At 38.9% G+C, this 24,133-nt stretch overlaps 1 protein-coding gene across 5 annotated transcripts in view; it reads left to right on the top strand.

Annotated features, from left to right (window-relative positions):
- wap (DDB1 and CUL4 associated factor wap) overlaps positions 1 to 24,133 on the top strand; it is a 270,305-nt gene that overhangs the window by 129,242 nt on the left and 116,930 nt on the right. For all 5 annotated transcript variants that reach the window (XM_090388983.1, XM_090388979.1, XM_090388980.1 and 2 more), the window contains 2 exons: positions 2,948 to 3,071; positions 13,801 to 13,952. In XM_090388983.1, coding sequence (XP_090245109.1) covers positions 2,948 to 3,071; positions 13,801 to 13,952 — 276 coding nt within the window. The remainder of the gene's footprint in view (positions 1 to 2,947; positions 3,072 to 13,800; positions 13,953 to 24,133) is intronic.

Below are 24,133 nucleotides of genomic sequence, written 5' to 3'. Positions count from 1 at the left end.
GCGTACACATGATAAGAATATAACCCAAAAAACCCCAACAATGTTCCCTGCATATACACTACTCGGACTCCCTCCAGTCACTATCTGGCAGAATAGAGGTAGCAAGATTATACACTAGCTGATCCGGAACACCGTTTTAGAGCTCTGCCCTCAAAATGTAAGCAAGATTGGATCTCGCCATGATGTCCACCATTAACCTCAAAAGTCATCAGTCATACTGCATGATGGAAGAGATAGGGAAGGGTTGACCGGAACTTAGCTCTGGAGACTAAACATGGGTTCCACCATTTCAAGTCTCCAATAAGCAAAGTGGTGGTATTGCACTGGTTGATGAGGGTCATCTACCATCTAGTATTGCATGGTAACACAAAGGGGCTGCATTCCTCCCTGTGGTGTGGTGTGTTGGCCACACTCCATGCACAAGCACATTGTGCTTATGCATGGAGATTATACCCAGGTTTACTAACGGGCCCACCATCGTGAAGATGCAAGCAGAGGATTTGGCTGTCACACACCATCTGGACTTTGCTGAAATTGGGTCCACTTGACTTTAATGTCACCCGAATATCAGTTCCATCAGCGTTTTAGACTTCCAGGTAGCAAGTACAGCTTGTCTGCCATATCTCAGAGAATATCTGTGACAACCTCAAGGACCAAAGACCCCTTGTGAACTTCAGGAAGCCATAATTCATGTTTGGAACCACGAACTATCAGTTGATTATCTTCAGAAATTAATCTTGTCAATGCCTCTACAGTGTGCTGTTTTCATCAAGACCAGAGGTGGTTGCCCACTCCTGCTATATGAGATCATGTAACATTATAAAAGGTTCAGTTATAATGTTAAATATCAAAAAAGGGAATTTTCTTAACATTATAGAATAATGATTTAAAATACTCTTTTTATCCCTGGTTGTAACACCAAAAGAATCAGATGTACCTAAAAGTGGTAAAGAGATTGCACACTGAACTTATTTAAAGTTAGCAAAATATAAGGATGCCCAGCATTAAAAGTAGTTCTGCTGAAATCTTGAGACAAAAAAAATGTTTTTGAAAATCTGCCCTGCAACCAATAGAAAGTAATGTGCGTGACCCAGATGACCAGAATGTTTGTTTATACAGAGATTCTATGTGAACCTTTTTTTTATTATGTGCATTAAATATTTGTATCACTTTTTTTATGATATAAACATTTAATAAAAAAATACTACATATTTATTAATACTACAGCCAGGCCTCTCATAACGCGAGTTCGATTAACGCAATTTTCAATTAACTCTATTTGAAAAATTACACCACTTTTTCACTTTACACAATGCAAATTTCCAGTTAATGCGATCTTTTTTTTTATTATTTATGCGATAGTGTTGAAAAAGATTTGAATCGCGCATTAAGCTTACCGCGAGTCGTACATTCAATAAACAAACGTTGCCTGCTGCCAGCCTTGGTGTGTTCCATCAACCATCGGAAGCAGACATGTTACTTGTTTGTCTCCTGCTAATAAAGTCAATGCACACTTGCATAAAAATTCAAATTTTTAAATGAGCCAGATGAAAATGTTACTGCGAAGGAGATAACGGTAAAAGAATTAGATGAAATCTTTCGTATCGCAGAGAACCTCAAACAAAAGGTTTGAGGTTTTCTGTGATATTTATTTTGCCACGACTCAGAGAAGATTGTCGGCTATCAGAAATTGATTGATGAAAAGAGAAAGTCAACACTGTTCAAATATTTCCACAACAGTCATTTCTTCATTGTGTATTTTATGTCAAAGGTTCCCAAACTTTCTCGGTTCACGGTGCCCTTAGTGTCTCAGTAATTTTTTCAAGGCGCACCCAGACCAAAAGAAATACCTACCAGTTCCGTTTAATAGTTAGGTCCATACAACTTAATAAGAAATGCTGAAACTGGGAACTACCTCGAGCTAGTAGTTCACACTGTGTCCAATAGATGTGGAGTATCGCTGTTTCCCTTGAAAATTTAAAATATTCCGCGGCGGACAGTTTGGGAACCGCTGTTTTATGCAATAAACATTTAATTCCATAATTATTTTCATTATCTTTTACATTGTATACAGTTAAAAAGTTATTTAGAAGGTATTTTTAAAATTCTTTATGAGCATTCCAGAAGGTCAAGGACAAATTATAATTTTTCCTATTGATTATTATATTCGATTAACGCGTTTCCATTTTGCGCGATACGCTCGCGGGACGAATTAATTGCGTTAATCGAGGTCAGCCTGTATATGTAAAATATGTAAATATCTAAAAATACTAAAATACTATAACTTTATATATTTAATAAATATATAAAAAATATAATAGTTTAATTATAAATTTATGTTAATCAATTTGTTTATTTAAATTTTAGTTGTATCTGGTATTTTATGTCAGTTTATTAACTTTTTTTTAATCAATAAAGTGGTTTAAATAACTTATTGCACTAGTGTGGATAACCAGACTATTTCAGAATTTCTTTGGTTTGCAGGCAATAACAATCAGAGTACTACTGATGCACAGTGAAAAAAAAAAAAAAAAAAAAAATTGTTATTCATATTGTGATTTTCCAAGGTTTTATTATCTGCAGTAGCAAACAAATTTCATTGATTAAAATAAAGAGAATCCAAACATTTTTGTGTTCTTCAAAGGGCATTATCAATTTACCAATTAAATTTTCAGTATTTGGAATAGTAAATTTACTTACTAATGCAGATAAATTATATTTTTTGAATTCTGATAACTGCTATCTAGTGAATCCTAATTGTCTCCTGTACCCTTCATGTGGTATATTTTACAAATTAGTTTATTAAAATATACGGTCATCTCATGAAAGTCTCATCCATTGAGAGGGTGCATGCCTTTGTTCTCCCTCCCCAATCAATACTTTTTTTTTCTTTTTTATAACAAAAAAAACTATCCTTTTGAATATTATGTGGTTGTTTTTACTCTAGACTGGACAAGTCCTTGGAAGAGTTTCAGGTCATGTAAAGACTCAGTTAATTGCCCACGATAAAGAAGTGTATGATATTGCCTTTAGTCGAGCAGGAGGTGGACGGGACATGTTCGCCAGTGTCGGTGAGTTTTACTTTATAATGTAAATATTATTGGTAATGAATTATATAAAGCTGTTTTCCACAATTATAAAGTAAAAGTAGAGGGGGTATGTTTTTATGAAGTAATGAGATTTTTCAATATGGCATACACACAACAAGAATATACCCAACTCCTTGACATAATGTGGCCTTGACAATTCCCCCCCCCCAACTGCATACACACTCCTCGGACTCCCTCCAGTCACTATATGGCAGAATAAAGGCAGCGAGATTATACACTAGCTGATTTGGATGCCTCCTAGAGAGTTACCAGTAGGTTCTGTCTGGTGGACTATCTAGTGGCTGGCTTGTGAACACCGTTTTAGTGCTGTACTTCAATGTAAGGAAGATTGTATCTCTCAGTGATGCCAATCATAACTTTAAAAGACATCAGTCATACTGCATGATGGAAAAGATGGGGAATTGTTGGAGCTTTGCCCTAGAGACTAAACATGGGTTTCAACACTTTTGAGCTCCAGTAAGCAAAGTGCTGGTATTGCACTGGTTGATGAGTCATCTACCACCTAATAGTGCCTGGTAACATAAAGAGGCATCATTCCTCTGTGTGGTGTAGACACCACACCTCAATCCCTGCTTATGTTGCTTCACCCCTGGGTGGTCACCTCCAGCATACTAGGTGTAGCATTTTTAGACTTGCACACTGGGGTTCCAGGGTTATAATGAAGGTGAAGATCTAAGCAGAGGATCTGATTGTCACAGAATGACTGGACTTCACTGGAATTCAGTCCATTTATCACCTCGCAAGTGTTACCTGAATGTCTGTTTTAGAGTCCTTAGGTAGCAAGCACCAGCTTGTCATCATACCTGGGAAATTTGTACCTTGGGGGGGGGGTGAAAAATGAAAAAAAAGGAAAGCTGGTTCTGTGAGTTTGGAGTTGCAATGAATGGGTAGTGACTATTGTGGCATGTATTCAGACTGGTTTGGAAAGAGTGTGAAACTACAAATGCCAATTAGGAAGAACAGTGCTTATGAAAATATCTCTAGGTGAGGCACATTCTAGAAAATGAAATCTTTTTCAGAACGGAGAGAGTTCGTAAAGAAGGTAATTAATTAAATTGACTGCTCTCGTTTGTATAGAATATAGAAATTTTGATTGGATCTGGGCATTACTTTAAATTATGATGCCTTAAAATTCTGGCTGCCCTTAATTCAATATGTGTAACAGTCACAAAGAATATATAAACCCTCCTTGTCTCAGCCACTTTGAGAATAAAAGGAAATTTAATTGTTTGTTGTCTTATGATGGTGTTTATTAATACTTACTTTACTTTATCTGTGCTGCTTGTCCCGGTTAGGGGTCAGCGACATGGATGGAATGCTTTCACTTAATACAGTTGGCACAGTCTGCTGGAATGAGCCCTGGAGTGAGCCGCAGAGTGCGGCAAGATATGCCGCACTCTGCTCTCGATTGTCATCTTTGGCCTGCCTCTCCTCCTTCGACCTGGAACTTGGCAACTAAGCACATGCTTGGTAATGTGGGTAAACTTACAGCGCTGGACACGCCTCTACCGTCTAAGTCTGTTCTCCCTAATCTTCAAGTTGATGGGTGCAGTTTTCATCTCCTGTCTGGTATCTTCATTCTGCTTTCTGTCTCTCAGGGTTATTCCCAACCTCCACCTTAGCATTCTCATTTTTGCTGACATTAAAGCTCTTTCTTCTTTTCTTCTGACAGCCCAACACTCCGAGCCATATAGTGGCTCGGAGTGTTGGGTTGTCATGGCCTCACCACCTGTTTGTAAATTTTTGATTTCAATTTAGTTGGCATCTTCTTGTCTCTCAAAACACCAGACATTTCCTGCCACTTGGCCCATCCAGATTTTATTTGACTTCAGACATCCTGTTTGCAGCTGCCATTTGTGTCTAGCACTGATCCAAGGTACTTGTAGTTGTTAACCCTGTTAAGCTGTACATTGCCAATGCTGAGAGAGCCGTCTCGGTTGTTAAAGCACTCCATGTATTCTGTTTTGTTCCTGTTGACATTTAGACCTTCCCACTCTAGAACTGTTACTCATCTCTCTAGCTTCCCTTGTACTCTCACAATTTGCCACTAAGCATGATGTCATCTGCAAAGAATAAACTGTCAGAGCCATTGCTATGAATGTCTCTGGTTAGTGTGTTCATTATGATGATGAATAGAAATGGGCTAAGGGCAGAGCCCTGGTGTAAGCTGATGTTAACAGTGAAGGCATCACTAACTCCAGCTTTACTACATACTTTACTTCTGCTATCCTGGTACATATCCTGGATAAGCTTGACATTGGCCTCAGGAACACATCTCTTCCTCAGACACTTCCACAGATGACTCCTAGGTATTCTGTCATTAGCCTTTTCTTGGTCTATGAATGCTAAGTGGGGAGTTTGTTCTTTCTCCCTACACTTCTCTTGCAGGACTGTTGCTATAAATATTCCATCTGTAGTGCTGCTTCCCTTCATAAAGCCAAGATGGTTCTTGGTAATCTGGTCTTGCAGTTTTAACTCTGTCTTCTTTCGACAACCCTCTCTAACCACTTCATTGTCTGGCTCATTAGTTGGATAGGTCTATAGTTGTTGCAGTCTTGTATGTCTCCTTTCCTTTTTATATTGGTACTATAAGACGCTCCCTCCAATCATCTCATTATTTTATTCATTAGCTTCATCATAAATGGGTTCCTTTCTGTCCTAACCCCTTGAAAATTTCATTGGGTATCATGTCAGGCCCTACTGTCTTCCCTGACTTCATACTATGCAATTCTAGCAAAACTTCTTCCTCCTTTATATCCTCAACATCCTCCTCGTGGCCATCTAGCTCTTGTTCTTCTCCATCAACTTTCACTATTCGTGACCCCTTCGAAAAACTTTTTCCATCTTCTGTTTTCGTAAGAATCTTATCGGTCATCTTTTATTACTCTTATCGCCTTTATATTCTGCTGTATGTTGAACCGTGTTCTGACACTTGTCATTTATAAATAACAGTTAGTGGATAATAACATTGACTGTTATTATAATAATAATTATGTCATTTATAATAACAGTGTCATTTAAGATATTTTGTTTGTGTACCCTGGCATTACCATGCTGCGAAGGGAGCAGTTATGCATTATTCTATTTTAATTAAAGATTCTAATCTATTAAAATATCTGATACAAATTACACTGGTTAGAAACAGTTTCTTGAGGAAAAAAACTGATGTTCTAGAGCCAAAATTGGAAGTCTTAGAGATAATGGGAATGCCATCAGTTTGTTATGAATTGGTGGTGGAAGCATCAACCACTTAAGTAAGTAACATTTAGTGAAAAAAGATAAAAATACCTTGATGCCTATTGCTTTTCAGATACCACTACCTTCCCACAGGTTTATTCCATCATCTTCATTTGGAGATAAGACACTCAAGGACAAGAGGGAGGCACCCCTCATGTTGGTCTAGTGAATGAGGTGGAATGTCATTTCATCAGTAAAATGTAAGATGTAGAATACACTGTTTTTTGGAACATATTGTTTATGGGAACAAAAATATTTTCAATTTTCATCATCAGAAGTGTAGTAGTAGTAGTGACATGTGATGCAAGAAAGCATGTGTATAAGCTTATGCAGTATCAGCCAAAAAAAAAAAAAAAAAAAACACACACCATTCCCTACAAATGCCTGTCCAGTTCCTCCTTAAATTTATTCAACCTATCAACTTCCACAATGACAGATGGAAGTGTGTTCCAGCAATTAACCACTCGCTGGCTAAAGACAGATTTCCGCACATCTATTCTACATCTGTCTTTTCTTAATTTGAATTTATGCCCCCTTAGGTTCGTAATCTGAACAAGTGGAAGGATCCCATCAGAATTCAGCGTGCTCAATCCATTCAAGGCCTTATACACCTCAATCAGATCACCGCACAGGTGCCTAGTCTCCAACCACTGCAATTTGCAGAACTTAAGCCTCTCTTGGTAAGAGGATCGCTTCATTCCCCTCACCAATCTTGTTGCCCTTCTCTGTACACGCTCAAGTAAATCTACATCCTTCCTAAAATGAGGCCTTCAGACCTGTACGCGGTACTCAAGGCGTGGCCTGACCATTGCCTTATACAGAGGGACAATCACCTCCTTTCTGGCAGCATGTCTGCATTGCTCAGAAAACTTCATATATGCCTGCACAATTACTCCCAGGTCTTTTTCATTTTCTACCACCTTAAAGTGTAGTACCACACAGTTGGTACGTTTCTCTGGGGTTACTTCTACCCATGTGCAGTACTTTGCATTTGTCAAGGTTAAACTTCAGTTGCCACTTCTTAGCCCATCTGCTCATATTATCTAGATAAGGAATGCAGAACTGGAATTTGAGGAGTACAATGTCTACAGAAAGGATAGACAGGGTAGGAAGGGAGGAGGGGTTATGCTATTAGTTAAGAAATACATAAAATCCAAGGAAGTGAAGCCAGTCGACATTGCTGGACAGTGCAGTGTCAAGTCAGTTTGTGTGACATAAGCATTGGGAGATCAAAATTGAGAGTAGGAGTATGCTATAGGCCTAATGACTCTGATGAGTATAATAAGAAACTGTATGGGGAAATAGAGTGGGCCAGTAAATCAGAGAGTCTTATAATGGGGGATTTTAATTTCCCAGATATTGACTGGAATTTGGGGGCTGGTCACTCACACACTAGCAAGGCTTTTGTGGATTTATTCGATGATTGTTTTCTACATCAGCATATTCGGGAGGCAGTTAGAGGGAGTAATACTCTTGATTTGATTATCAGTAGTGATTCTTCATGCATTAAGAATCTGCAGGTAAATGAACCACTAGGTGGCAGTGATCACAGTGTGCTGAAGTGGGATTTACTCAAAGAGGTAACTACCATTAGGGGTAAAGGGAAGGGTTATTGCTTTCGTAAAGGTGACTACGATGGACTGAGACAGTATTTAAATTCTATACAGTGGGACCAACTGATGATGTTACCAACAACAAATTCAAAATGGGAAGCATTCAAAGAACTTATCTTGGAAGCTACTAGGCTTTACATACAAACTAAGAAATATTGTTCAAAGTTTAGGGCTAAGTGGATGTCAGATGAACTAATGAGACATATGGCAGAGAAGAATAATGCATGGGATACATACCAATTAACACGTGACACAGAAGCCTATGATAGATACAAGTTGATCTGTAACCAAGTTACAAAGGAGGTTAGGCAGACGAAGGCAGATTACGAGAAATCGTGGGCAAGGGATGCAAAGAAAAACAGCAAAGAGTTCTTTACTTATGTAAACTCTAGAAGGAAGGGGATGAATCAGATTGGTCTACTTGATATCGATGGGTCAACTGTTGATGATCCTGCTCAGGTAGCTAACAAACTAAATGAATATTTTGCATCGACATTCACATATCAGGAGTTATTCAGCGAGGGAATGCCAGAGGTGTATTCAACTCGGGCAGTAAGCTAGAGAATCTTGTAATAACTGAGAGTAAAGTGGAGGAGAAATTGTTGAAGATAAATACAAGAAAGGCACCTGGGGTGGATGGTATCTATCCAGTTATATTAAAGGAGGCAGCAAAGGATGTAAGGATTTTGAGAGCTTCCTTGGACTCAGGGGAAGTACCCACGGACTGGAGATGTGCAAATGTGACCCCAATTCACAAAGGAGGATCAAAGGGCGACACAAGTAATTATAGACCTGTTAGTTTAACTTCTGTTCCCGGAAAATTAATGGAGGCACTGGTTAAAGAAGCACTGCAGGATCATCTAGACAAAACTTCAGTTATAGCTCAGACATAGCATGGTTTTGTTAAGGGGAAGTCTTGCCTGACCAATTTGATTGGATACTATGATGCAGTCACAAAAGAACTGGATGCAGGGAATAACCTTGATATTATATACTTGGATCTTAGAAAGGCTTTTGATACTGTTGCACATGGAAGACTGCTGCACAAATTGGAGCAGTGTGGCATTGGAGACAAATTGCTGCTATGGATAAAGGGGTGGTTGAGGGGGAGAAGACAGAGAGTGGTAATCAATGGACACTGCTCATCATGGACTAATGTTATTAGTGGAGTCCCTCAAGGTTCAGTGTTGGGTCCATTATTGTTTTCTGTATTTATAAATGATATTGATGAAGGTATATCAGGCTTAATGTCGAAGTTTGCAGATGATACAAAGGTTGGCAGGGTTGTAAATGACAGTAATGGCAGTGTGCTACTGCAACAGGATCTGAAAGGTTGAGCAGATGGGCTGAGAGGTTCCAAATGAAGTTTAACATTGACAAATGTAATGTACTACATATGGGAAACAGCAACCCCAGAGCAACGTATCAACTCTGTGGTACTACACTGACAGTGGTAGAGAATGAAAGGGACCTGGGGGCGGTTGTGCAGGCAGATATGAAGTTCTCTGAGCAGTGCAGACGGGCTGCAAGAGTAGCTCATGGTGTATTGTTGATGATATATCGGAATTTTTCTAGCAGGGATAAGGAGGTGATTATTCCCTTGTATAAGGCAATAGTCAGGCCACACCTAGAGTACTGTATACAGGTCTGGAGGCCTCATTTCAAGAAGGATGTAGAGATGCTGGAACGAGTACAGAGAAGGGCAACAAGATTGGTGAATGGAACAAAGGGGTGCTCTTACGAAGAAAGGCTTAAGTTTTGCAAATTATAGTGTCTGGAGACTAGGGACCAGCGAGGTGATCTGATAGAAGTGTATAAAGCCTTGAATGGTTTGAGCATGCTCAATGCTGATGGGATTCTTCCTCTTGCTCAGAATAATCACCTGAGAGGGCATAAATTCAAATTGAGGAAAGACTGATGTAGGATAGACGTGAGGAAATTGGCCTTTAGCCAGCGGGTTGGTTGGGGGAACAGACTTCCATCCCTTGTCGTGGAAGTTGATAGCCTAAATAAGTTTAAGGCTCAGCTGGACAGGTATTTCGAACGAACAGAAGGGTGAAGTGGAAGTGGTTATTTTTTATTTATTTATTTATTTTTATTATTATTTTTTTTTTGGCTGGTGCTGCATATGCTTGCTTTCTTGCATCAAATGCCTCTACTAATCCTAATGCTAATATCGCTGCCTGCAAGTCAATAAGTTCTTCATTAGATAATTCCTTCTCTTCTTCCTTTATTAACTCCATGTCTTTGGCATCAATCTCCAACTGAAGTAGCTCTGCAACCTTTACCTATTTTCTGTGGGCGTATTTTCTTCCATGCACTATTTAAACCAATTTTAGTAACTTCTACCCAGGCTTATTAATGTTTAAGGTGGCATGGTATATGTTGTAAGATTTCCAAAAGTCTCTTAACATAATGAGAAAATTGTCTACTGCAGACAATGCCTGAGCAAATGTTGTGCGTAAATAGTATGCTTTTAAATTTGAAATAACACACTGATTCATAGGTTAGATGAGTGAAGTCATGTTTGGTGGTAGAAATATGACTCTCACGTTCGAATTGAAATCATCTAGATGTGTAGGATGTCCAGGAGCATTATCTGAGAGAAGCAAAATCTTGAAAGGAACATCGTTGTCTGTACAATATTTTTCAACCTTGGGACTGAAACAGTATTTAAACCAATTCTCAAAGAGAGCTATTGTTATCCATGCTCTCTGGTTCGATCGGTAATGCATAGGTAGGGTGGCTTTATTGATGCCCTTAAATGCATGAGGATTTCAGAATGGTACACAAGAAGTGACATTAATCTGTAATCTCTCGTTGCATTAGCCCCAAGCAAGAGCATGGCCCTATCTATTGAAGCCTTGAAACATGGCATTGTCTTTTCCTCTTTGGCAATGTATGTTTGATCCGGCATTTTTTTTTCAATACAGAACAGTCTCATCAATGTTAAAAATTTGCTGTGTTGAATAGCCACCTTCATCAGTAATTTTTTCCAACACATCACAAAATTTCTCTGCAGCTGCAGAATTGGCACTGGCGACTTCACCGCATACTTGAACTCTTGTGGAAACCAGTGCAATGCTTGAACCTATTAAACCACCCATTGCTTGCCACGAACTTGGGTTGGGGCTTGCCATACTTACCTTAATATCTTTATAAATACTTGTTGCTTTTACTTGAATGGTCATTAGACTCAGGGGCACTTGCTTCTGAATCTGAATTTCCATCCATATTAATAACAGTTGTTCCATCTTTGATATAGCACCTGAACACTGTTTTGTGATCACTGTTGATCTTAAGTGCATTGATCCTTTGACATATTCTTTTATATGTACACTGTCCTTTAAAATAGTATTCACTGTTGAAGCAGCAAGACCTAATTCCTTTGCAATAGATGACAAACTTTGTCCTGCTTCATACTTCTTAATCATTTTCATCTTCATTTTTTAATCAGTTTTGTTTTGTTTCCTAGTACCACCACCACCACCACTTGCACTTTTAGTTGGTCGCTTTCCTTTCATCATTGTAATATATAAATAGGAATGAAGAGAAGTTTCTGAAAATTTGTTTTTTATATGATTGAAGATTTCAGTGAAGGGGAACACATTTCCCCATATAGTGTAAAAACCCACACAATTGCAGTTATCGGTATTATCGCAAATTCAATAAGATTGAGTTCATTACCCATTTATAATTAGATGCACTAACAGAAAAGTCCAATAAACCGGAAAGTGCAAATTGTTTTTATTGTTTTATGGTTGTGAACTACAGAAACGTGTTTTAGAAAAATATCACAGAGGTGTTAGAAATTGATTCTTATAATGGAACATGTGATAATTGAATGGGTAGTGCAATTTCCATTATAAAAATTATCTTTTAAAGAGATAATAGTTTAGTAATATAGCGAAATTTTCAAATTCCAAGGACTTGGAACGAATTACAAGAGAAAAAAAACCAAAACTATGTTATTCAGTTCACATTACGATATTTTCATGATACCTCCATTTATTCCTATGGAATGCAAAATAAGTTTCCACGATTTTTTTTAAGTTTGCACTGGCTGGCAAAAACTTACATAAGGTCGAATTTGCATAAGTCGAGGAGTTCCTGTATTTGAATTTAGCAATGTCAAATCTACAAGAATCACCCTGAATTTTAACATGGAGCGAAAAAATAATTTTTTTTTTTGCCAACAAGTGTAATCGGAGTCTTTCCTCATATAGTCATGCATCTGCTGATCTCACCATTCGAGTTGCCTGTCTTTGGACCCTTTCAAGAAGCCCAATGTCTTTTTCAGATGAAGTCTCTATACTTGAACACAGTATTCCAAATGTGGTCTTACAAATGCCTTATTGGGATTATGACCTCTCTACCTCTACAGGATAACGTTCGATAAATCATTGATGGGACACTAATTGCTTTCCTGGCTGCAGTTTCATAATGAATAGTTTTGACTTGACTGTCCCATTTGCACAAAATGCAACAATAATTTGTATAGCCAGATTGTAGACCTTTTAGGTACAATCTTGTCAAAAGGTTGGCTGATCATTGCAGCAAGATCTAGAACTCAGATTTCAGCCTCACTTTGCCAGGATGAGGCAGAAGACGTATGCTGCTCTTTGGGCAGTGCGTCAAGAGCTCGTTGGTGTGCATCAGCCAGCGCTGCTTGTTCGGCACATCCTGAAGTGTATTATGCCGATTCCTCTGTATGCTTCAGAAATTTGGTCATCTGCCCCTGCCTCATACCTTCAGAAGTTTCTCAGTTTAGAGTACTGGTTGCTTAGATGGATGAACAGGGTGGTAGGCCACCCCCTAACTATCTCCAGATCTATCCTACAAGCAAATCTAGGCACCACTCCCTGGAGACATCTTCATGCATTAAGGCTCAGCTGGACAGGTATTTTGAACGAACAGAGGGGTGAAGTGGAAGTGGGTTTTTTTTTTTTTGGCTGATGCTGCATAAGCTTGCTTTCTTGCATCAAATGCCTCTGCTAATGCTAATGCTAATCATGACAAAAAATGTTCTCGCGCTTGCACGGCTTATAACAAGGCGAATTGATGCTCCATCAGTATCCGCATTAATCTCTGGCCCGAGGAGGGCAAGAGGGAAGCACCCCGACTCCTGTCTCCCTCTACGTCTTACGCTGTCAAGCATTGATTCCCTGAGGAACGTGTTTCCAGCCAATTGTCTTCGGATCTTCAATAAATTTAGGATCCACCCTGATAGGTTCTGTGAAGACAAGCCCTACAGGAAGGAAATCCTCAAGAACTGTTACCAGATTATGAACCTATAATACTCACCTGCTCCTGGACAGACTTTTTTTTTTTTTTTTTTTTAACTTGCCTATTTGTATATGACAAAGACTTTCTGTCTTCATGTAATCATGTATATTACTGTATATTTTGTACGTTATTGTTTATTTAATCCTGTAAAAGTCTCGGGTCGAGCACGAATGTACCCTTGTTTATTGTACATTGTTACAATAAACTGTTACAATAGACGGCTCTGTGCCATACCCTTCTGGCACAGAGCCGTCCCGGGGTGACCCAAGGTTTCTTGGGAAATAAACTGATTTTAATAATAATGATAATAATGACTCAAACTTATCAGTCAGCAGTCCAACTGATATGAACAGATAGAGACCAAACTCTAAGTATGTGAAAATAAACATATTAAATCTCGGGAACTAAGGGTGCTAAATAGAAATAGAATGTACAATTGAAATTAGCATTAAAAAATACAGTCCCACATTTTTATTGAAAAATTTTTTTTTTTTTTTTTTTTTCAATGTAATATCTGAAGACTTCAGTGCTAATTAATCTTTTTCAAACAAAAGGTGCTGACGGTTCAGTGAGGATGTTTGATCTTCGTCACTTAGAGCATTCAACTATTATATATGAAGATCCACAACATCATCCTCTCTTACGACTGGCATGGAATAAACAAGATCCTAACTACCTAGCAACCTTTGCAATGGATGCCTCTGAGGTAGGTAAAAATCTTGCTTTGGGCTTTGGAAAATTTTCTTTAATAAAAGTATGAAATTTGTTAGCACTATTGGATACACTTTTGGCTGTCGTTATTATCATTTTCAGGTTAGTTTCATTAATTATGTATGGATTTTAGTTTTTGTGATTTTATAACTACAAAAAGTTTGACAAAAAAATTACCTGTTTTATAATTATGTGTCTTCTTTTTTCCTTAGATTGTAAGAACATTTTATTACTTTTTCTTTTATAGAATAATGCTGTTATATATGAAATTTATATTGTGCATATTGGCAGTGAACCCAGATCAGCCTTTGTCATTCCATTGTAATCATTAGTTGTACTTTATATCAGATTCTTTCACCCAAAAATACTGATTGATATCATATTAATTAATGTAGTCATGCCGACCGGGCTAGCCGAGTGGGTAAAGTACCTGCCCGGCAACCCAAAGGTCACGGGTTCGATTCCCGCCTCGGGCTTGGATCAAAGTACTGCAAAAACCTTGGGAGGTGCAATATGGCCACAGAAGCCGATGCGCCAATAACTACCAAATCAAAAAAAAAAAATAAAATAAAATAAAATAATGTAGTCATGGAACAATTATATATCATTTTACTTGCCACTAAAAAATGTTACTCAGCAGAACTTGTTTATTAGTGTGTTGTTGTTAAATGATTGGGCAGTTCATAAGAGAAGCATTTGATACCATTAGATTTCTTTGTTGACTAGACTTTAAGTTTAACAAATTTGTAAAATGTTTACAGTTGTGTATCTAGTCCCAAATATAATAAAACTTCATAAACTTTAAATATGCAAACATTACAGCAGCAACTGAATGCATTTCCTATAACTTATAGCTTTGCTTGAGAAAGTCATTTTGTACTCGATGTGAAGCTATTCTGATTTGCTTTAATGCTGCACTACAAATAAGTAGCACTTTCCCAAAGAGCAATATAATGCTATTTATTTGTAATCGAATGCCATATATCCAAGACTTTAATTTCAGTACTTATTGGGACCTTGTTGTAAGAGTAAGTGCCTTTCAGCATCACAACTGACTAGTTGTGATTTCACTCACAAAGATGAGATATGCCAAGTAATGAAGGAAGCAAACTTAGATAAATTAGGACATTAAGGCTCATGTCTGAAAAGACTAACAAACAGAGTAATGCTTCATTACTGGGGAAAAAAAAGACATCTCTTCTTGGTTTTGAATTCTTCAAGTTGTAAAGTATTACACTGATTTGCTTTAGTCCTGCATTGCAATAATATAATACTACTCCAAGGAATTATAGTGTATTAAAAGATGTAGAGCTTCTGGAACGAGTACAGAGAAGGGCAACAAGATTAGTGAATGGAACAAAGGGGTGCTCTTACGAAGAAAGGCTTAAGTTTTGCAAATTACAGTGTCTGGAGACTAGGCACCAGCAAGGTGATCTGATAGAGGTGTATAAAGCCTTGAATGGTTTGAGCATGCTCAATGCTGATGGGATTCTTCTTCTAGCTCAGAATAATCACCTGAGAGGACAAATTCAAATTGAGGAAAGACAGATGTAGGATAGACGTGTGGAAATTTGCCTTTAGCCAGCGGGTTGTTGGTTGGTGGAACAGACTTCCATCCCTTGTAGTGGAGGTTGATAGCCTAAATAAGTTTAAGGCTCAGCTGGACAGGTATTTTGAACGAACAGAGGGGTGAAGTGGAAGTGGGTTTTTTTTTTTTTTTGGCTGATGCTGCATAAGCTTGCTTTCTTGCATCAAATGCCTCTACTAATGCTAAAAAAAAAATGTATGGCACTGAGGTAAATTGTTCTCAGTTTGAAAAGTACATGTAAAAAGGAGCTATCTTTATTGGGCAAAGTTTTTAGCTTTCTCTTTTCTGTTTTTATAAGCATAATTAAAAGTACACTGTTAATAGCATGCAAGATTGATTTAAGATGTTTATTGGAATGTTACCACGTAGATATATGCTTAAAACATTTTTGGTGATATTTAAATTCTTCAGGAAAATTATATTATAATGTGCATATTGACAATGGCAAATGATGCAGGGAAGCAAACTTATGAAATCAGCAAAAAAAACCCCTACCTATCTGTCTATCTATCCCCTTTGATAATTTGTCTGATCTTTCCTTAAATTTATTCAAGCTACTCATTTCAACACCAGATGGAAGTTTGTTTCAACAATCACTCTGATTGAAATCAAATTTTTGCACATTTAGGTTGCAATCATCCTTTTTATGGTTCTTAAATGTTCTTTTAGTGGGATGGTGCTCAGGTATATCAAGAACTGGAAATTAGTGAAATAATAAGCACTTAAACCTGCATGGAGTGTAATCTACCTTAAATTTTTTAATGAATTACAGATTATTCTCATACATTTTGTGGTACTTCAAGAAGTACCACAAAATATATGAGATTAATCTGTTATTCTTTGGAATAGAATAATCACACAACATGTATTTTCAGATGTTTCGTCGTACAGGAAGAATAATCTGCAATTCTGTAAGAAATTAAAAGCAGATTACAATTTATCCAGGTTTAAGTCATTATCTCACCAATTTCCAGTACCACTGGAAAAGCAAAAATAAGAGTAGGAGTGAGTTATAGGCCTAATTTGTTGTACTCGTTAGAATACAAGGAACAATTGTACAGAGAAATAGTGGGCCAGTAAATCCAAATGTCTTATAATGGGGGATTTTAACTTCCCAGATATTGACTGGAACTTGTGGGTTAGTCACTTGCACACTAGCAAAACTTTTTGAATTTGTTGGATGATTGTTTTCTTCATCAGCATGGTCGAGAGGCAGCCAGAGAGGGTAATACTCTTGACCTGGTTACCAGCAGTGATTATTTGTGTATTAAGAATTTGCAGATAAAGGAACCACTAGGTGGCAGTGATCACAGTGTACTGATGTGGGATTTACTTAAAGATATAATTACCATCAGGAGTAAAAGGGAAAGGTTTTTGCATCCGTAAAGGTGACTACAGTAGTCTCAAACACTTTTTATATTCTGTACAGTGGGACCAGCTGATGTTACCAACAGCAAGTTCTAAGTGGGAAGCATCTAAGGAATTAATCGTGGAAGCTACTAGGCTTTTCATACCGATTAAGAAATATTATTAAAGGTTTAGGACTAAATGGATGTCAGATGAACTAATGAGACTTGTGGCAGAGAAGAAAAATGCATGGGATGCATATAAATTATCAGGCAACACAGAAGCCTATGGCAGATATAAGCAGGTCTGTAATCAAGTCACGAAGGAGATTAAGCAAGCAAAGGCAGATTATGAGACATCTTTGGCAAAGGATGCTAAGAAAAACAGCAAGGACTTCTTTATTTATATAAACTCTAAAAGGAAGAGGATGATTCAGATTGGTCCACTTGGTATTGATGGTTCTATTGTTGATGATCCTGCTCAGATAACTGACATACTGAATGAGTATTTTGCATCTACATTCACACATGAGAAGTTATTAAGGGAGGAAAATGCCAGAAGTTTATCAAACTGTTACAGGGTGCTTAACGATTTTGTAATAACTGAGAGCAAATTGGAGGAGAAATTGTTGAAGTTAAAGTTAAGAAAGGCACTTGGCATTCATGGGATCTATCCAGTTATATTAAAGGAGGTGGCAAAGGAACTAAGCAAACCCTTAGCCATAATTATGAGAGCATCCTTGGACTCAGGGGAAGTGTCCACGGACTGGAGATGTGCAAATGTTATTTAAGGTAAGGGTGACACAAGTAATTACAGACCAGTTAGTTTAACTTCTGTTCTGGGTAAAATAATGGAATCACTCATTAAATTTTCATTGCAGTATCATCTAGACAAGACTGCAGCAATAATTCAGACACAGCATGGATTTGTTAAGGGAAAGTCTTATCTGGCAAATTTGATTAGATACTATGGCGTGGTCACAAAGGAACGAGATGGAAAAATTATTTCGATATCATATACTTGGATTTCAGGAAAGCTTTTGATACTGTTGCACTGTACAAATTGGAGCAGTATGGTATTAAGGGTAAGTTGCTACAACGGATAAACGGTGGTTGAGTAGAAGAAGACAGAGTGGTAATAATTGGAAGCTGTTCTTCGTGGACTAATGTTATTAGTGGAGTCCCACAGAGTTTGGTGTTTGGTCCACTGTTGTTTTGTATATTTTTCAATGATATTGATGAAGGTATATCAGGCTTAGCGTCGAAGTTTGCAGATGATACAACGGTTGGCAGGGTTGTTAATGACAGTATGCTACTGCAACAAGATCTAGAAAAGTTGGGTAGATGGGCTGAGAAGTGGCAACTGAAGTTTAATATTGACAAATGCAAAGTACTGCATATTGGTAGAAGTAACCCCAGAGGAACATTCTAACTGTGTGGTATTACACTTAGGGTGGTAAAAATGAAAAAGGCGTAGGAGTAATTGTGCAGTCAGATATGAAGTTTTCTGAGCAAGACAGACAGGCTGCCAGAGCAGGTCACTGGGTATTGTCAGTGTTATACAGGAATTTTGCTAGCAGGGAAAAGGAGATAATTATCCCTTTGTATAAGGCATTGGTCAGGCCATGCCTTGAATGCTGCGTACAGGTCTGGAGGCCTCATTTTAGGAGCGATGTAGATTTACTTCAATTTGTACAGAGAAGGGTGACAAGATTGGTGAGGAGAACAAATGGATCCTCTTACCAAGAGAGGCTTTAAAGCTGCAAATTGTGGCTGGAGATTAGGCACCTGCAGGATGATCCAATTGAGGTGTATAAGGCCTCAAATGGGTTGAGCTTGCTGAATTCTGATGGAGTTCTTCTGCTTGCTCAGATTAAGAACCTAAGGGTGCATAAATTCAAATTGAGGAAAGACAGCTGTAGAATAGATGTGTGGAAATTTGCCTTTAGCCAGCGGGTGGTTAATTGCTGGAACAAACTTCCATCTGTTATTGTGGAAGTTGATAGCTTCAATAAATTCAATGAGGAACTGGACAAACTTTTAGAGGGAATGGTTGTGTGAATTTTTTATTTTATTTTATTTTTTTCAAGCTGATGCTGCATAAGCTCATATGCTTGCTTTCTTGCATCACATGCCTCTATTACAGGATCCCAGCGATCTTGGTACCGCTTTTTGATCATGGAAATATCTTGATGAAACCGCTTCCCTTGTTCATCACTAACATCTCCCAGATTTTTGGGGAAAAATTCGAGATGGGAGTGAAGAAAATCAATTTTCAATGACATTTGACAGCCCATGTTTTTGTAGCACTCAAGTAAATTAGACAACAACATTTCATAATTTTCTTCTTTCCTCTACCCAAAAAACCATGTACTGCTGCCTTAAATTGTCGCCAAGCTGCCAGTTCAACCTCCTTTAACTGGGTTTCAAACACATTAGCTTTCAGGAGTTTCCTAATTTGGGGTCCTATAAAAATTCCTTCCTTAAATTCGGCACATATTAAATGAGGAAACACACTTCTCAAGTATGCAGATCTGTTACCTTCTTTATCTAGTCCCTTCACGAAATTTTTCATCAATCCAAGTTTGTTGTGCAGGGGTGGAAGAAGAACCTTGTTTGATTGCACTAAAGGAATATGTTTTGTATTGCATTGTCCTGGTATTAACTCGTTCTGCTTGTTCCCAGTGTTGCGCAACACTGTTCTGTCACACTGCTGTCCCACAAACACAACCCCCCCTGCAAACCAATAACCTTAAGATGACTGCATACTCCAATGACCACCTACCTAATATGATGTTGGTCCACCCTATGCAGCCAAAACAGCTCGAACCCGGTGAGGCATGGATGCTACAAAATTTCTGAATGTGTCTTACGGTATCGGTTACCAATACGTAACCAGCGGATTCTTTAACTCCTTTAAGGTCCGTGGTTGAGACTGCAGATCGGAGTTGCTGTTCCAACACAAACCATAGATTCCCGATGGGATTGATGTTGGGAAATTTGGAGGCCAAGGCAACACCTGGAAGTCTTCCTCATGTTCGGCGAACCAGTCTCAAACAATCCGGGCAGTGTAGCATGGTGCATTATCCTGCTGAAAGACAGCATCGCCACAGGGGAAGACCATTGCCATGAAAGGGTGTACCTGGTCAGCAATGATGTTTAGGTAGGTGGTAGATATCAGAGAGGGCGCCTCCGTAGCCAGGTGGACAGGAGCAGCAGTGCGTAGCACATGCTTTTTGATTAGACCGGGGTTCGAGCCCGTGACCACCAAATATGGAGGATGCGGAAAGGTCAGGGAATGACCACCGCATATCCCCGGAGCAATATGGCCTTAGTTGCTAATGCTCCTAAAAACCAAAAATAACAACATAACAACTAACAGATTTTAGAGTGCCCGGCACATGGATGGCTGGATCCAGGATATCCCAGCAGAACATCGCCCAAAGCATGACACTGTCGCCACCGGCTTGTTTTTGTTCCACAGTGCATCCAGGTGCCATCACCTCCCCAGGTAAACGACACACATTCCCGTCCATCCACATGGTGCAACAGGAAACATGATTCATTGGACCAGATGACCTTCTTCCAATCACTCAAGGTCCAGTTTCGATGCATGCATGTCCATTGTAGGCACTGTCACCGGTGAACCATGGTTAGCATGGGCACTTGGAGCGGCCTGCGGCTATGCAGCCCCATTTTCAGCAGGGTTCCATGTACTGCATGTTGTGGCACGTTACTCCCATCACCAGTCTTCCAATTACTGGCGTGTTGCACCACAGTCTCCCTTCTGTTGCCACGTACCATCTGGGAGAGCCTTTGCTTACCTCAAACATCGATGAGCCATGGTCATCCAACACCTCGCCGGGGGTTTGTGGTTTCCCCCTCCTCGGAGCACTTTCAGTGGGTACTAACCATGGCTAACCGTGAGCACTCCACCAGCCGTGCCATTTCGGATATGCTCTGACCCAATCATCTGGCCATTACAATTTGGCCTTTGTCAAACTCGCTTAAGTCTGTTGTCTTTCCCATCTGAAGAATATGAGTAACACTGATTAACGGAGCTCAGTATCAGGTGTTTTTTTATACTGTGTCCTGACCTGTGCACACGCTGTAGTTCACCTGTAGTTGCTTTGATTTGAGTAACGACTCGCTGGTCATAATGTTTTGCCTCATCGGTGTGTGTTCCAACCATAATCCTGGTATTTTATAGCATGTAGAACCTTAGACATGCTTTCATGGCTTTCTTTAAGTCCAGTTGTATGAAACACAGAAAATAATGAAATTCGTTGTTATTATGAAGCAAAACTGCTTTTAAACTTATGTTTGGAGGATAGATTTACATTAATACTTGGAAAACCTTGGCACGGTTTACAAAAATCCTCAAAAATGCTATGTGCTCTCTTCAAATTATAAATCGTTGCATCGGAATTTGAACCTAAGAACCATAGGTAGAAGTCTGATTATGTTTATCACCAAACACCAAGGCCAGAACCGATTGCTAATAAGAGAATTAGCTCTTAATTTTAATTAATGCCATATATTACTGGCTATATTATGTGCAATTATCAATTTTGATAAAACGTAACTCGCTCTATATTTAATAACTGTGATGTGATGTGAAACTATCATGGTGATTTTCAAAATGTATGCATAAAAATTGGTTAAAAACAACGTTTAAGTTTTTGGAGGTAAAAATTGTGTTGGCTAGTGTTATTTGCCTGAATGCTTCCCATTTAGAATTGGCATCATTGGTTGGTCCCACTGCACACAATTTAAAACTGTCTGAGATCTCTGTAATCACCCTTACAAAAGCAAAAGCTGTTCCCTTGATAATAGTTGTCTTTAATTAAATTTCACATTAGTTCACTGTGATCGCTACCGCCCAGTGGGTTTTTTACCTGCAGATTCTTAATGCCTGAAGAATCGCTGCTGATAACCAACCAGATCAAGATTATTGCATCCTCTTTTTGCCTCTCTAACATGCTGCTATAGAAAACAGTCATCCTAGAAATCCACAAACATCTCACTAGTGTGTAGGTGATCAATCTACAAATTCCAGCCAAAATCTGGAAAGTTAAAATTCCCCATTATGAGGCATTCTGATTTTGCTGGCCCACTCTCTTTCCTTGTATAGCTGTTTGGTATACACATCAGTCATTAGGCCTATAACACACTCCTACTCTCAATTTTGTTTTATCAGTGCTTATATCACACAGAACTGACTCAGCATTGCACTCGTCTGGCTGAGCCTTATACACTCAATCAAATGCTTTCCGACAATCAACAAGTTTCTGCTGTTTTTAGCTATTTAAAATCAATAAACCTTTTCACTTCTGTTTAAAATTTACCATTTTATTGTTTTTAATTCAGTGTTATATTTTTTATACCTGTGTTATATATCTCAACATAGTGACCTAATTCGTTAGGTCATTTGAAGCTTAAATATTTAGCATTAGCATTAGTAGAGGCATATGATGCAAGAAAGCAAGCTTATTCAGCATCATCCAAAAAAAAAAAAAAAAAAAAAAACACCACTCCCATTTCACCCCTCTGTTCGTTCGAAATACCTGTCCAGTTGAGCCTTAAATTTGTTTAGGCTATCAACGTCAACAACAATTGATGGAAGTCGGTTCCACCAACCAACCATCCGCTGGCCAAAGGCAAATTTCCGCACATCTATCCGACATCCGTCCTTCCTCAATTTGAATTTATGCCCTCTGAGGTGATTATTCTGAGCAAGATGAAGAATCCCATTGGCATTGAGCATGCTTAAACCATTCAAAGCCTTATACACCTCTATCAGATCACCTCGCCGGTGCCTAGTCTCCAGACTCTGTAATTTGCAAAACTTAAGCCTTTCTTCGTAAGAGCAACCCTTTGTTCCATTCACTAATCTTGTTGCCCTTCTCTGTACCCGTTCCAGCAGCTCTACATCCTTCTTGAAATGAGGCCTCCAGACCTGTATACAGTACTCAAGATGTGGCCTAACCATTGCCTTATACAAGGGAATAATCACCTCCTTATCCCTGTTAGAAAAATTCCTGTATATCATTGACAAGACACCATGAGCTACTCTTGCAGCTCGTCTGCACTGCTCAGAGAACTTCATATCTGCCTGCACAATTACCCCCAGGTCCTTTTCATTCTCCACCACTGTCAGTGTAGTACCGCAGAGTTGAAACGTTGCTCTGTGGTTACTGTTTCCCATATGTAGTACTTTACATTTGTCAATGTTAAACTTCATTTGGAACCTCTCAGCCCATCTGTTGAACCTTTCCAGATCCTGTTGCCGCAGCATAGCGTCAGTAGTGTCCTTAACAACCCTGCCAACCTTTGTATCATCTGCAAACTTGGACATTAAACTTGATATACCATCATCATTGACTGCGACCTCAGCCTTGCAGTGACACTCCTGTCTGACTGGATTAAATCCGTCACCGACTATGCTGCCACCAAACGAGTAACAGTAACTCCCCGTTCCAGATCGTGGTGGACTGCTGATCTTAACAACAGCTTCAAAATGAAACAAGTCCTACATAAGAAATGGAAGCATACGAATGACAGTAAAGACAGAATCGCCTTTTCCCGTGCCAGGGCCCATTTTAATCGAAAGAAAGCTGACGCAATCCAAGTGAACCTTAACCGCACTCTGAAGAAAGGAAAGCCATTCTATGCTGCTTCACATGGTGGATTCAATCACATGCTTGATCCTCAAGAATGGCTCAAATACATCGCCAGATTTTCAAATACAACCACAGTCCCATCTACAGTTGTCCAGCCTGACTATGAAAACCCTTCAGATGTCCTAGGGACTATCCAGATCACGGAACAGGAGCTCATACGTGCCATCAATTCCCTTCCCACAACAGCCACTGTTGGGGAGGATGGAATTCCACAATTTATGATCAAATGCTTAAGCACATTCATCATAGGCCCTCTTCTCTCGATCTACAACAGATGCCTCGCTGAGCATTATTTCCCACCCCAGTGGAATAAATACAGAGTGTACCCCATCCCCAAAAACCAATTTGCCACAAACGTCAGCCAGTTCAGACCCATATCAGTTGCCTCTTGTCTGTTAAAAACTCTTGAAAAGGCTTTGCTACCCACAATCACTCAACAAATCCTCCAGACGAAACCACCTGAAATCAACTATACTATCGCAGGAAAATCATCAATCACTAACTTGGCAGCCACCACAGAATGCATTCTCTCAGCATTCGAACAAAGAGCTGAGCTAGC

Source organism: Mastigoproctus giganteus, chromosome 14 (assembly GCF_048544385.1).
Source record: "Mastigoproctus giganteus isolate SK-2022 chromosome 14, ASM4854438v1, whole genome shotgun sequence".
Taxonomy (NCBI): Eukaryota; Metazoa; Arthropoda; class Arachnida; order Uropygi; family Thelyphonidae; genus Mastigoproctus; species Mastigoproctus giganteus.
The sequence above is the reverse complement of the archived record's forward strand: the minus strand, read 5'-3'. Positions and strand labels throughout refer to the sequence as shown.